General features: G+C 34.2%; 1 protein-coding gene across 4 annotated transcripts in view; it reads right to left on the bottom strand.

Annotated features, from left to right (window-relative positions):
* Positions 1-13,316, bottom strand: part of LOC148944929 (uncharacterized) — a 57,208-nt gene that overhangs the window by 24,399 nt on the left and 19,493 nt on the right. For 3 of the 4 annotated variants that reach the window (XM_089099318.1, XM_089099317.1, XM_089099319.1), the window contains exons 2-3: positions 5,258-5,888; positions 3,386-3,487 (exon numbers count right to left, since the gene is read on the bottom strand). In XM_089099318.1, the coding sequence (XP_088955444.1) occupies positions 3,386-3,487; positions 5,258-5,848 (693 nt within the window). In that variant the 5' untranslated portion in view covers positions 5,849-5,888. The remainder of the gene's footprint in view (positions 1-3,385; positions 3,488-5,257; positions 5,889-13,316) is intronic. The other variant, XM_089099320.1, reaches the window with a different exon arrangement.

Below are 13,316 nucleotides of genomic sequence, written 5' to 3'. Positions count from 1 at the left end.
AATTTCCCCCCCCCCTCATCCACGCCCTAAATGCATCAGATAAAAATTTTGAGATAGACATTTTGTTAAAAATAGTTCGAAGTTCTGATAATAAAAAACTCCAATGTCCACACAGCTCCCCAGGGGTAGGCGTTGTAAGTTATGCCCTGGGGGCATATATGGCTGTTATGGAAGGGATGCTCGTATAAAATTCCTAGAGGGCTTATTTGATTGGAAATTGATAGTTGTAATTAACTTTTTCAGAATCTAAAGTGATTGGTGGGCACCTAGCCTCCCCCCACACTCCATTTATTTTTTTCCAAGAGGCACTTCATATAGAAGAGGTCGTCGTATAAACTTCAAAGGTGGCTCATTCGATTGGAAATCGAGAGTATTAGTGCCCTTTTTAAGAGTGAAAAGTGATCAGAGGGCGACTGGCCCCCCCAAGCCCTTTTTCGCCAGATACACCTGATAAAAATTTGACGCAGTCATTTTGTTAAAAATATTTGAGATATTATGTACCGAAACTACCTTTAGGTACGGTCATTTTGTTAAAAATTATTGCGAGTATATAAGAAAAATTCCTGTGTCAACACAACCCCCCCCCCCCAGGCATAGGGACTGTAGTTCAAGTATTGCTCTGTTAGCATATATGGCTGTTTCGGAAGGTATACTCGTATAAACTTCAGAGAGGGTTCATTTGAATGGAAAGTAAAAGTTGTAGTTCATTTTCTCAGAGCGAAAAAAGATCTGAGGGCAACTAGCCCCTCCCACCCTCCACGCCTTTGGGCGTACCGGATGGATAAACCCATCTGATAAAAATTTCAGGTGACCATTTTGTTAAAAATAGTTCAACCATCAAATATTAAAACTCCAGGGTCGGCAAAACCCCCCAGGGCCCAGGGACAGGCGTTGTAAGTTATACTCTGGGGATATATATGGTTCTTATAGAAGGGATACTCGTATAAAATTCAGAGAGGGCTCATTTGATTGAAAATAGAAAGTTCTAGTTCACTTTTAAAGAGTCAAAAGAAACCGAAGCTTAATCCTTTTCCCCCAAACCCATCCGATAAAAATTTTGAGGTAGCAATTTTGTCAAAAATAGTTCAAACACCAGATAATAAAAACTCCGCGGTTGACACAAACTCATTTTTCACTTTGATATTGTTACTTTGATATCAGTTTTGATACTTTGATGAATATTTGATTATTTTTTTTTTAAGTTTGATTTTGAAATAAGAAATTTTTAAAAACTTAAAATTTTTTGCAATCAAAAGCGAACAAAAATTAGATAAAAAAACAACTTTGCTAAAAAATAAGTTTTTCAAAGGAAAGTAAAGGTAATTTTAACCTTCGGTTCAGAATATAAATATACATTTTAAAATTAAAACTCAAAAACGACCAGAAATTACTAATAAGGAACAAATAAAATCCAAAACAAACAGAAATTTAATAAACAATCATAGCAAAGACATTCAACAAGTAATAATAAAAATGAATAAATAGATCTTAAAGCGAGTAATGCTTAGATTGAATATGAGTATCAAGCTTAAAATGAAATAAAAAAATATTTTCCTATTGAAGCATAAATGAAACTTAAAACGAACAGAAAATAAATAAACAATCAATGCAAACAAACATGCAATAGATATTTAATGTAAATTAATAAATAAATCTTAAAACGAGTGAAACTTAAATTGAATATGCAAATCAAGCTTGAAACAAATAAAAATCACCACAAGCAAGAGTTTGGGTATGACCTCCTCCTCTCACTGTAAAAGTCTAAAACCTACTTCGTCATTGGCACTTTACTGAAAACTATTTGCGCCTTGAATTGTCTTGGAAAGTATAAACACCATCAAACTGAATATTTGATGCATAATGATATTAATTGTTGCAAGATCCATCAGTTCAAGAATTTGTTTCACTGTAATTGTATTTTTATTTTCAATACTGTAAGAACTAGAAAAGAAAATATTTGTAATATAATCTTGTAAAATATATGTAAAAATTGTAATATAATATTTGTAATGGAAATACACGATATATCTATAATCCGTTATCAGTTAAGCGCCAATGACGCAGTAGGCTTTTTTATTTACAGTTAGGAAAGGAGGCAGTATCCAAACACTTCTCTGTAGGGAAACTATATTCGTCTTTAACAACTTTAAAAAGAGCTAATAAATTAAACTGAATAATTTATGTATAAAGATATTAATTGCTGAAAGCTCATCAGTTCAAAATTTTACTATAATTTTAATGTTTATTTTCAATATTAAGTACAAAAGAAAATATTTGTCATAAAACTGGTTGTGATATTTTTTTATAAGAAAAATGTGATATTTTTTTTTTATTATTTTATTTCAAATATTATATTTTGGTACTTACAAAAGACACTAGATAAAGCAACTTCCTTCCCAAAGAGTCCTTAAACAGCCCTCCATCATGTTCCAGTACCCCACCAGTAGTAAAGAAGCAAAAGAAAAAAGTAAAAAATAGCAAACATCACTGCTAAGCATGCAAAAACGTGATTGTCCTTGTTGTTCAATCCAGGGGACTATGGGTTTTCAGCCATGGCGATTCCTATAGTGTATATTTTGTTTCAATCCAATGCCATGTTTAGAGGGTTTCAGGCTACTGTTTAGAATTCCCATAATTTTTTTTTCGAAATTCCATTTTAGTATCAGGACTGATTAAGATAATAATTATCATAACTGAATCAGCTAAAAATATTAATATTTTCTATCTTGTCAGACTTATTTAAAAACACGTTTTTTCAATTGTATTTGTTATGGGCTGTGGTTTGTTCCCTATTAGATTGCAGCTAGTACAGACAGTGACTTGGTCAAACTGATTGAAGACTTGATTGGAGACCAAAATATAATTCAAAAATTTACTATGTCCACAGGAGTTACAGGCGAGTGTGCAACTGATATTTCTCAAATTATATGGGTTTTGCCTAGTGGGAAAGCCCGCTGGAATCGGCTACTACAGCAACCATGATTATTTGCAACTACAACTAAATACCTTTTCACTAAATAAATATAAAAAAAAAATGTAATTTCTTCTTTTTTAGTAAGTAGGCTAGAATAAAATTCTCATTACAAAGAAGATTACAAAAACGACTAAAGTTGAGAAAAAGCCACATTTTTGACAAATCGGACATTGTTTTAATCCCAAGCTTTAGTTGGATGAACAGCCCCTATTTGAGGCTTAAACAGGGCATTTATTTTTAGTAAAGATAAAGATATAAAGTCAACCTTAACTATTCTTATTGCAGATCTAAAGACAGAAAGAAAACTACCAATTACCCAAAATGACAAAGACCAATTTCAAAATAAGAAGAAATGATCAATCATGTGTCTTGAAAAAGGCTAAAGAGTAACAAAGGAAAACAAATGCTTACTGTTTCACTGCCATAATCAAAATATTCTCCATCATCTACAAATTCAGCAGAACTATTGTTCCCCCCTTTGTCAATTCCTATAGCAAATTCATCTTTGAGTTGCTAAAAAACAATAAAAAATAAACAAATATTGTTAAAGGATCAATATAAAGATAAAGACAAGATTTAATCAACCATCCAAATTAGGTATTTTATGGACTGATAGAAAAAACTGTCAAACATCAGGAGAATTTTTTTTTCTATGGACTTTACTTGATCCTGTTCAGAATAATACAGACGCATTTTGATAGCTCAGCAGTTATACTGCAAAATATATAGTGTAAATATCTATTTCAAATTAATTAGGCTACTGTAGATGACTATAGTTATTTCAGAGAAGTAAATGATGTGACTGTCTATGCCTGAGCAAATTTGCCAGGATTCAACTACCACAAAGAAATGAATGGGTAATATAGCCAAATTCTTATCTTAGCATGTTCAAGAAAGTGAAATTAAAAATCTTTTAAAAATAAAAAAAAAGAGGACAAAAGAAGATACACATGGTCAGGAGTCCTTTGGAACAAAAAAAAAGAGTGAAAAACACAAACATATTTTGATAGCTCAGCAGTTTTTATTACAAAATATACCATATGAATAACTTTTTCAAATTAATTACTGTGAATGAAGATAGTTATTCCAGAGAAATACTTAATGTGACAGGACACAATCAGCCACAAAGAAATGAATAGGTAGTTTAGCCTAATCTTTATCTTAGCATGTTCAAGGGTGTGCAATTAGAAAGCTTATAAAAATAAAAAAAGTCGCATAAGGCCAGGAGCCTTTGTAAATAACAAAAGTTAATGCCTTTTCCCACCTTAAATAAAAAAGTGGAAACATGACCTGAAAATGCAGTTAACCTGGAATTTTAACCTATGCGGTAGAGAGTTTTTCTCGTAGATTTCCAACAGGACAGGACAAATGCCAAGACCTGTCATCTATAGCATACGATAAATTCCTTAACTCAAAACTATATCTAAAGGATTTAACATTGCAAACTGATCAAGGTTTGCCCAATTGAAAAATCAGGAGCCTAGGAGGTGGGAGGCTTTTTATATCTTGGATTTGTTTTGAACGAGTGTTTGAACAAGCATTTCTTTATTTTCTTTAATAAGCTTAAACAAATCGTGTAAACGGATGTTTAGCATTGCCTATTCCCAGCAGACGTCAGTTTATCTTATTGAGAAAAAAACATTGAAAGAATTTTCTTCATTTAAACCTATTGTGGTTTGAGTAATTGGTCAAGGTGTATAGACTTAGATGAGAATGGAGTATCTATAGGATTTTTTTTTTAATAATCAGTAAGCTTAGATGTTAAATCTTTAAAGAGGATTTTTTAGCAAAGCTAATGACCCTCACATCATAACCTTAAAACCTCATTTTTTAAATCTCAGACCATTTCTCAAAACATAAGTGTTCATTCTTTTCCAATCAATGGTCAAAGGACTTTGATTTAAATATTATTAACTCCTCTATCATTGTCTTGTAGGAGGAAAAAAAAATTAAATTTAAGCAGTTCTGGCAAAAATCAAGGATCACTAGGATAGCTTATTGGTGCTTTCAATCAAACAAAACCAGAATGTGAAAAAAAAATGTCAGATCAAAGAAGAAAATCTTAACAGAATAATCGAACTTTGTGCTTTGTAATTTTTGACTGTTAGTTAAATACATTTCTAACCAAAGGTATTTTTCAGGTGGGGAATGAGATTCCAGTGACTAAAAAAGTATCATGTTACATTTTGACTTTAACCTAGCATCTTCCTGAATTTGAAACGAAACACATAACCATTTAATCACTTCATTTTGAGTTAAGTAAACTTTAACAAAAAAGCTTACAAGTGAGTTGCATGCAGCAATATCTGTTGGATAAACAGAGGAACTAGTTTCAGTAGGATAGCTAACCGAGTTACCATTTGACGTATCAGCTACAGGAGGTTCAAAATTACTGGAAAAATCTTCAGCCAAGAAGCTGTTTTCTGAGGTTGTATAAACTCTGTTTCCCTTAACAGCAGGTTGGGTAATTTGAGTGTTTTGAGAGAGAGAGATAGGTTTCTGTATCTGGTTAGCTATCACATCAGGATAAACAAGACCTTTAACTTTAAGCATTTCAGCCACTTTTATTAATGAACTAGTTTGAGGTTTTGGAACAGTCATTTCACCTGTATACATAAATTTCACCAAAGCTTGCAGATCATGAAATTTCACATCCTCTAGAATAATAATAGGATGGGAGTGTGAAATCCCAAGAAGCAGTGTTTCAAAGTATGAACTAGAAGATGAGAGAACAAGTCTGTGACATTTGATGCTATGACTGTCACATAATAGGGTGACATCTGTAAAGTGGTTAATGTCTAATAGAGATAAAAAATCTCTGTTAAAAACATCAAGATAGTTGTCCCACTTCAAACAAACATCTCTTTGCTCCATTTCACAAACAGTGACTAAATACTTGAATACCACCAACTCACTGAAATAGAATGAAATATATAAACAAGTATTCCAAATTGCAGGCATTATAGATACTGAAGATGAAAATTAAGAAAGAACTCTGTAGTCATAAACTATGGAACAGCTCAATGTGTGTATCTGTCTTTCAATACTTTCATTCAAATTCAATTTATAAATACCCTATCTCTATAATACAGCTCGATTAATATCCTGTCTCTATATATATTGAACAGCACGCTTTCACAATTTGCTAAATTTCTGAAATCAACATTAGCCAATTTAGTTTTTGTATATACCACTGAAGATGTTTGGATTTAACATGCTAACTATAGACTCATGCCCAGTCATTTTAATATGATGGCCAACCATATTTCATAGACATTTTAACTATATTACATTTTATCTTTTTTAGTAACAGTCCTAAACAATAACCAAGCAATTTTTTCACCGGATTTTAGTGAAAAGGCTGGGAAGCTTTATGATTAAGTTTTTGATCATTTAACTAATCAGAAAAGAAGGTTGTCTTATTATATAGCTGACACACAGAAGTGCTAAAGGATTATACTTTCTCAATGAAGCAAAATTTAGAATGTAGAAAAAAGTTTCAGTCTGGAATTCAACCATACCCTGGGCTGTAGTCATTTGTGGTCCAAAACAGCTGGCTGAACTTTCACAAGAACAAATCAAGACATGATTCTATTTATAATCATGGTTGTGCATTAAGATAAATATATTCTGAGCATATGCGGGTATAGGCTAGTAAATGCTTTAAAAAGATCACAAAATTATTCTTCAAAAGGGAATGATGTGTTTAAAACATACATATTCTTACAAGAAGTTAATATTCCATTGCTAAACTTTGCAATAAAAACAGCAAATAGCTTTTTTTCAGTACAAAGCATTACAAATTTTCAGCATAGCACATTATTTACTTAAGATTTGAAATATGCTATATTTCAAATCTTAAGTAAAATCTTAAGTATTTCAAATCTTATGTACATGGCAGCTCTTTTTCTGTTCTGTAATGATATAGTGTAAATTGTTTTGAAGCATAAAAAGAAGAGAAAAGGGTGAGTAACACAGTTAATTACAGCTTTGATGATAAAAATGTGTTATCATTTACTTGACATTTATGACCACATGAATGCCCTGTTGGATATTCATACTCTTTTTCGGTGCTAATGCCTGTATGCAGGGTCTTTCAGAATTCCTTCAGCAATGGTTTGAAAATGCTACCTAATTTTACTATTCATCTCAGTCTTTTGTTTTTCAGATTTTATGAGTTATTGATATTTTGTTACCCAACAAGGGTCAAAATGGCACAAAAGTATAAAATCAAAAATCACTTATTGCAAATACAGTTGAAGAGGCTGTTTTGAGAGAAAATTAAAAGATTTTGGATCAACAAGTTTATTATTTTTACTTTACAAAAACTTATCTACTTTGAAATTAATGGAAAAAACATTTTTGTGAACAACAAGCTAGACTTTTGGTCTAAATCAAGCAAACAGGAAAGAAAGGCAAGGTTTTTGTAGAAAGTAAATTTTGACAGTTGTGGAGATAGATGATCCAACATTACATGAATAGAACAACACTCTCTATCTCTTCCTTTTTGCAACAAAGTCTGATAATTGTGTTTAGATGGGGAATCCATGTGTTTGTAAAAGCAAGTTGACCAACTATCTCTAAAAAAGGAAATACTTACTTGTACAAATGCAATGCAAAACAAAAGAAAGATAACCTTAGGATTCAGAGAATAGCCAAATTCAAACAATATAATTTTTCAGCATGATCCTAAACTTGCACATATTATCAAAGGTCTAGTGCCCTTTTTAATATTCGAAAGTGATTTGAGGGCAACTAACCTCCCTCTCTCGCCCACCTTTTCCTCAAACACATCCAATCAAAATTTTTAGATAGCCATTTTGTTCAGTGTTGTGGATTTCCAGATAGAAATTATGTTTTTGAGGAGGATACTCCCCCACAGCCCTCAGGGCAAGGGTTGTAAGTTATGCCCTGGGGGCATATAAGGTTTTTACTGAACTTGTCGTAGAAACTTCAGAAAGGGCTCATTCAATTGGAAATTGAAATGGCTATTGCCGTTTTTAATAGTCGAAAGTGATTGGGGGGCAACTAACACCCCTTCTTCGCCCACCATTTCCCCAAACATATCCAATCAAAATTTTGAGATAGTCATTTTGTTCAACGCAGTTAAATTTCAGGAAATGATACCTTTGAGGAGGAGACTCCCCCCACAGTCTTCAGGGCAAGGGTTTTAAGTTATACCCTGGGGGCATATAAGGTTTACATTGAAATGTTTGTCGTAGAAACTTGAAAAAGGGCTAATTCGATTGGAAATTCAAAGGGCTATTGCCCTTTTTGATAGTCGAAAGTGATTTGAGGGCTAACCCCCCTCTCACGCCCACCTTTTCCCCGAACACATCAAATCAAAATTTTTATATAGCCATTTTATTCAACGCAGTTCAAAAGTTTTCGAAATTAGGTCTTTAAGGATGACAACCCACCCCCAACAACCCTCAGGGCAAGTGTTTTAAGTTATGTCCTGGGAGCTTGTAAGGTTTTTATTGAAAGCGATGTTTTAAAAACATCCAAAAGGGCTCATTCAATTGAAAATTAAAAGGGCTATTGCCCTTTTAATAGTCGAAAGTGATTGAAAGGCAACTAACCCCCCTCTCAAGCCCACCATTTCCCCGATCACATCCAATCATAATTTTGATATATCCATTTTGTTCAACGTATTCGTAAGTTCTGGAAATTAGTTCTTTTATGATGATAATCCCACTAGAGCTCTCAGTGTAAGGGCTGCATATCATACTCTTTTGGCAAGTAAAGTTTATATAGAATTCTTTTGTAAAAGTTTTAGAGAGAGCAAATGGGTATCGGAATTAAAATAGGACTTGATGACAGGCAAATGTGAGGGGAATGTGACAAACCCCCCTCTTACGCCCACAATTTCCCCAATAATATCCGATAACAGTTTGGATTTAGCCATTTTGTTCCACGGAGTTTAAAGTTCCGGAAATTATTTACTTAAGGATGACAAACCCCCCCCAGTCCCCAGGGCGAAGGTTGTAAGTTATGTCCTGGGGGCAGATAAGGTTTTTAATGATAGAGTTGTCGTAAAAACTTCAAAAAGGGCTCATTCAATTGGAAATTGAGAGTGCCAGAGCCCTAATTAATAGTTGAAAGTGATTGAACGGTAACTAACCCCTCTCTCACGTCCACCATTCCCCCAAACACATCCAATCAAAATTTTCAGATAGCCATTTTGTTCAACGTAGTAGAAAGTTCTGGAATTTAGGTATTTGAGCATGACACCCCCCCCCAGCCCTCAGGGCAAGGGGTGGAAGCTATCCCCTGGGGGCATATGAGGTTTTTATTGAACGCGTTGTCGTAGAAACTTCAAAAGGGCTCATTTGATTGGAAATTGAAAGGTCTAGTGCCTTTTTAATAGCTGAAAGTGATTGGAGAAAGACAAACGCCCCTCTCACGCCCACCATTTTCCCAGACAAATCCAATCAAAATTTTGAAATAGCCACTTTGTTTAACGTAGTTGAAAGTTCTGGAAATTAGGTCTTAGAGGATGACAACCACCCTCGCAGCCCTTAGGGTAATGGCTGTAATTTATGCCCTGGGGGCATATAAGGTGTTTATAGGAAGTGTTGTCATAGAAACCCAAAAAGAGCAGATTTGATTGGAAATCGAAAGGCTTAGTGCCCTTTTTAATAGTCGAAAGTGATTAGAAGACTTGACATTTTTATATTAAAGATCGATATGGGTATAATGTATTATTTTTTTGTTGTTGTTGTTGTTTAGACCAGGGCACTTTGTATCGAAGGAGTTCTCATAGGTACTTCAAAAAAGGCTCATTCGATTGAAAATAGAAAGGGCTGATGCCCTTTTTAATAGGTGGTAAGGTAGATGACTCAGGTATGGTGTGAGTTTGGTGGCCGTACGTTGCACTCTCTCAACCCTCTCTCTATCTCTCTTATTAAGGGGATACCATACTGATGAGCAATATTCAAGTACTGGACGTACAGTGGATACATAAAGTGAGATCAGTGAATGAAGATTAAACTTAGAAAAAGTACGCTTTAGATGTAATAATTGGTAATTAGCCTTATGGGTTATATCTGATACATGTTTATTAAATTTGAGACTTGAATCAAAACAAATCCCAAGGTCACGAAAATATTCTACACTTGAAATTAATTTACCAACAACAAATTAATGGTAATGTTGAGGGAGTATACGCAAATAGTGCACAGCATTGCACTTGGTTTCATTAATGAACATAGAGTTTGCAGTACACCACTGGCCAAGAGCAACCAAATCCTCTTGAAGTAAAGAAATATCATGTTCACTCATGACTGGCCTGTAGATTTTTACATCATCTGCAAACATTTTTATGGTCGAATTCCTAACAATGCCTGGTAAATCATTGATAAAAAGGCAGAAGAGTACTGGCCCAAGAATACTGCCTTGTGGAACTCCACTTATGACAGACATAGGTGATGACAAAGCATCACCTACTGCAACCGCTTGGGTTCTATTTGTAAGATAATCTGTTATCCATGCTATAGTTTGTGGGCCTATACCATATAGTTGACATTTGTTTATCAGAAGTGGAATGGAAATTTTATCGAATGCTTTGGAAAAGTCAATATAAATACAATCAAACAAAATACCATTATCAGCCATCAATTGAAAATCACAAATCACCTCAAGAAGTTGCGTGTTACAAGATTGTTGTTTATGGAAACCATGCTGAGCAGAATGCCACAAGTTGTTTTCCTCAAAATGTGCTTGGATTCTTCCCACCACAATTTTCTCCATTATGCGGGAAAAGATTGATGTATTTGAAATTGGTCTGTAATTATTGAAATGGGACTTTGAACCATTCTTGTACAATGGCCTAATGATAGTTCTTTTCCAAGCTGAAGGAAATTTACCAAATGAGAAACAAGGATTAAAGAGATATGTGAGTGGTCCAGCAAGCACTGATGCAAGTTCACGTAACATCACATTGGAAAATCCATCAATATCTGGTACCTTTCCCGGATCAAGATTTCGGAGTGTCAAATAAACCTGTTGGACTGTAAACTCTGAATCAACAAATTCTTTTGTTAAATCTGGAGGAATAAACTGAGTGAGTGTTTTGGTGTGTGTTTGAGTAAAAACTGAACCAAATACCTTATTGAAAAGTTGTGATTTTACAAAATCATCATCTATGTGTAAAAAAGTTTCGGGATCTATAAAGGAAGTGGATGATGGGGTTTGTGAAACTTGATTCCTTCTCACATATTAAGAGTTGACTTCAGCAGCTGGGGAAGTTCTTGCTGGGCTGAACCTCTAGATTTACACATGGGGCATACCCAGGTGCTACCAAGTCGGTCATTCATTTTTACAAAGATATCATATTCAGAAGAGGACATTGATAGGCATTGTGCACACAACCATTGGTCACATCTATCGCACTGTATAGCACAAGAACTGTTGTCAAGCAAACACCCAGCAACAGCATATTTATCAATACCTTTTTCAGGAGTAATTGGTTTTTGACGTTTGTTACTTTGTGGAGGAGGCATCACAATGGTAAATAGGCTACTAAACTGGCTATAATTCCAAAACTTCCAATAGGTGAGCAGATTGTATATCAATAATCAAGTATATTGAGGCTACCAAGACTGCTAAGAAGAGGGGTAACACAACAAAGCAGAAACATTCACTTGTATAGTTAGTAGTACCCCACTGTCACAACTGTAGGCTACTAGTAAACATAGCCAGTAATAAATGAGGAATAAAAATCCAAATAAGCTCACTCTATGGAGTCAAAATGTAGGAGAAGAAAACAAACCTTGGCCAATTACATGTGGTAGGCTATTATTTTTATGTATAGGCTATTTCTGTTTTTAACTGCTTTTCTTATTTATACAATATCTTATATAATAACAATGAGCAAGTTTATCTAATGCAGAACTATGGTTATTTCAACTTTGGATAATTTTGGGCCAAATTACTATCTTCAATTTTGATTGGAAACATTTCAGTGGAAGAGGGCATGAGGTATGGAAACTGGTTACCCTCTGACTACTTTTGACTCTTAAAAAGGGAACTAGAACTTTTGATTTCAAATTGAATGAGTCTCCTCCAAAGTTAATATGACCACCTCTTCCATAGGCATAGTTATTTTATCTTTAGACTATTTTTTCAAAAAATGGCTATCGCAAAATTTTGATTGAATGTATTTGGGAAAAAGAGGACCTGGGAACGGGAGGCTAGTTGCCCTCTGATCTCTTTTAGATCATAAAAGGAACATTAAAACTTCCGATTTCTAATCAAATGATCCCCCTTTGAAGTTTATTTGACCACTACTTCCATATGAAGTACCTCTGGGAAGAAAAACAACTAAAAACATTGAAGCCTTATGGCTCTTTATTATAGGTAATGCTGTAGTAGTGCCTCTGATACAGATTGTTTATGGTCAGGGGTGTGGCTTGGGTCTTCAATTTAGGTGGGGGGATATAAAAAAGTGCAGACAATATTGTCCAATGTGCCAGCAAAAGCTGACACATAAGCTACATTAAACTTAAACTTAAGCTAAATTTGAAGTTTTGTTATGAGGTACCAATACCTGGGGGGTCTACCCCTCCCCAAAGCTACACCTCTGCATAGAGTCAGGAGGCTTCACTCAAAGGTAACAAATTTTTGTGCTTATGCATACTGTCAACACTCAAGTTTATGCTCTGTAAAACTTAGAACAAACGGGTTTTATCTGTCAGTATTAAAAGACAATTAGCTTAAGCTCAGTGGAAAACAAGCGGCAGGTGACTTAATAGTATAATTTGGGCTATATACTTGCACATTAGGGGGCTCACACCCCCCCTAATATGCAAATATATAGCCCAAATTTGTTTCTAAAGTATTATATTTTCAGCATTTCATTGGTATTTTTTATTAGGATTAACCTAACATTACTTCTTGATTGTTGACAGTATAATACAAAAGTACCAAAATTTGATTAGGCCAAATAGTTTAGTAAGTAGCTTATAATCTTTCTTGTCTAACTTGATTAATTGCCTTAATTTGCACTTTGGAGCAAATTAAGATCCACCCTGATCTGTTAATTGCTCTGTACTTGATGATGTGAATGATTGAACATCAAATGCATCCTACTGGTACTTTCAGGGAAAACCATAACAACCAAGAAGTTGGGTTTAAACATTTGGGTTCTTTGTAAGGAAGGGCAAGAGAAGGTTTATAACTTTGTTTTAGGGGGAGATGTCTACCTTAAAAGGCCTGTTTTTTTGCTTTTTTTTTAATCATCATTCCTCATCCTCCCACAGTTTGTATGTTTTTTAATGGAATGATAGTAGCTTCTGTTAACTAATGGGGGAAGGTGCTAATTTTTTGTATTTTATTTAGA

This window comes from Artemia sp. Qi Xiang Cuo, chromosome 13, assembly GCF_049724085.1.
Source record: "Artemia sp. Qi Xiang Cuo chromosome 13, ASM4972408v1, whole genome shotgun sequence".
NCBI classification, from domain to species: domain Eukaryota; kingdom Metazoa; phylum Arthropoda; class Branchiopoda; order Anostraca; family Artemiidae; genus Artemia; species Artemia sp. Qi Xiang Cuo.
The sequence above is the reverse complement of the archived record's forward strand: the minus strand, read 5'-3'. Positions and strand labels throughout refer to the sequence as shown.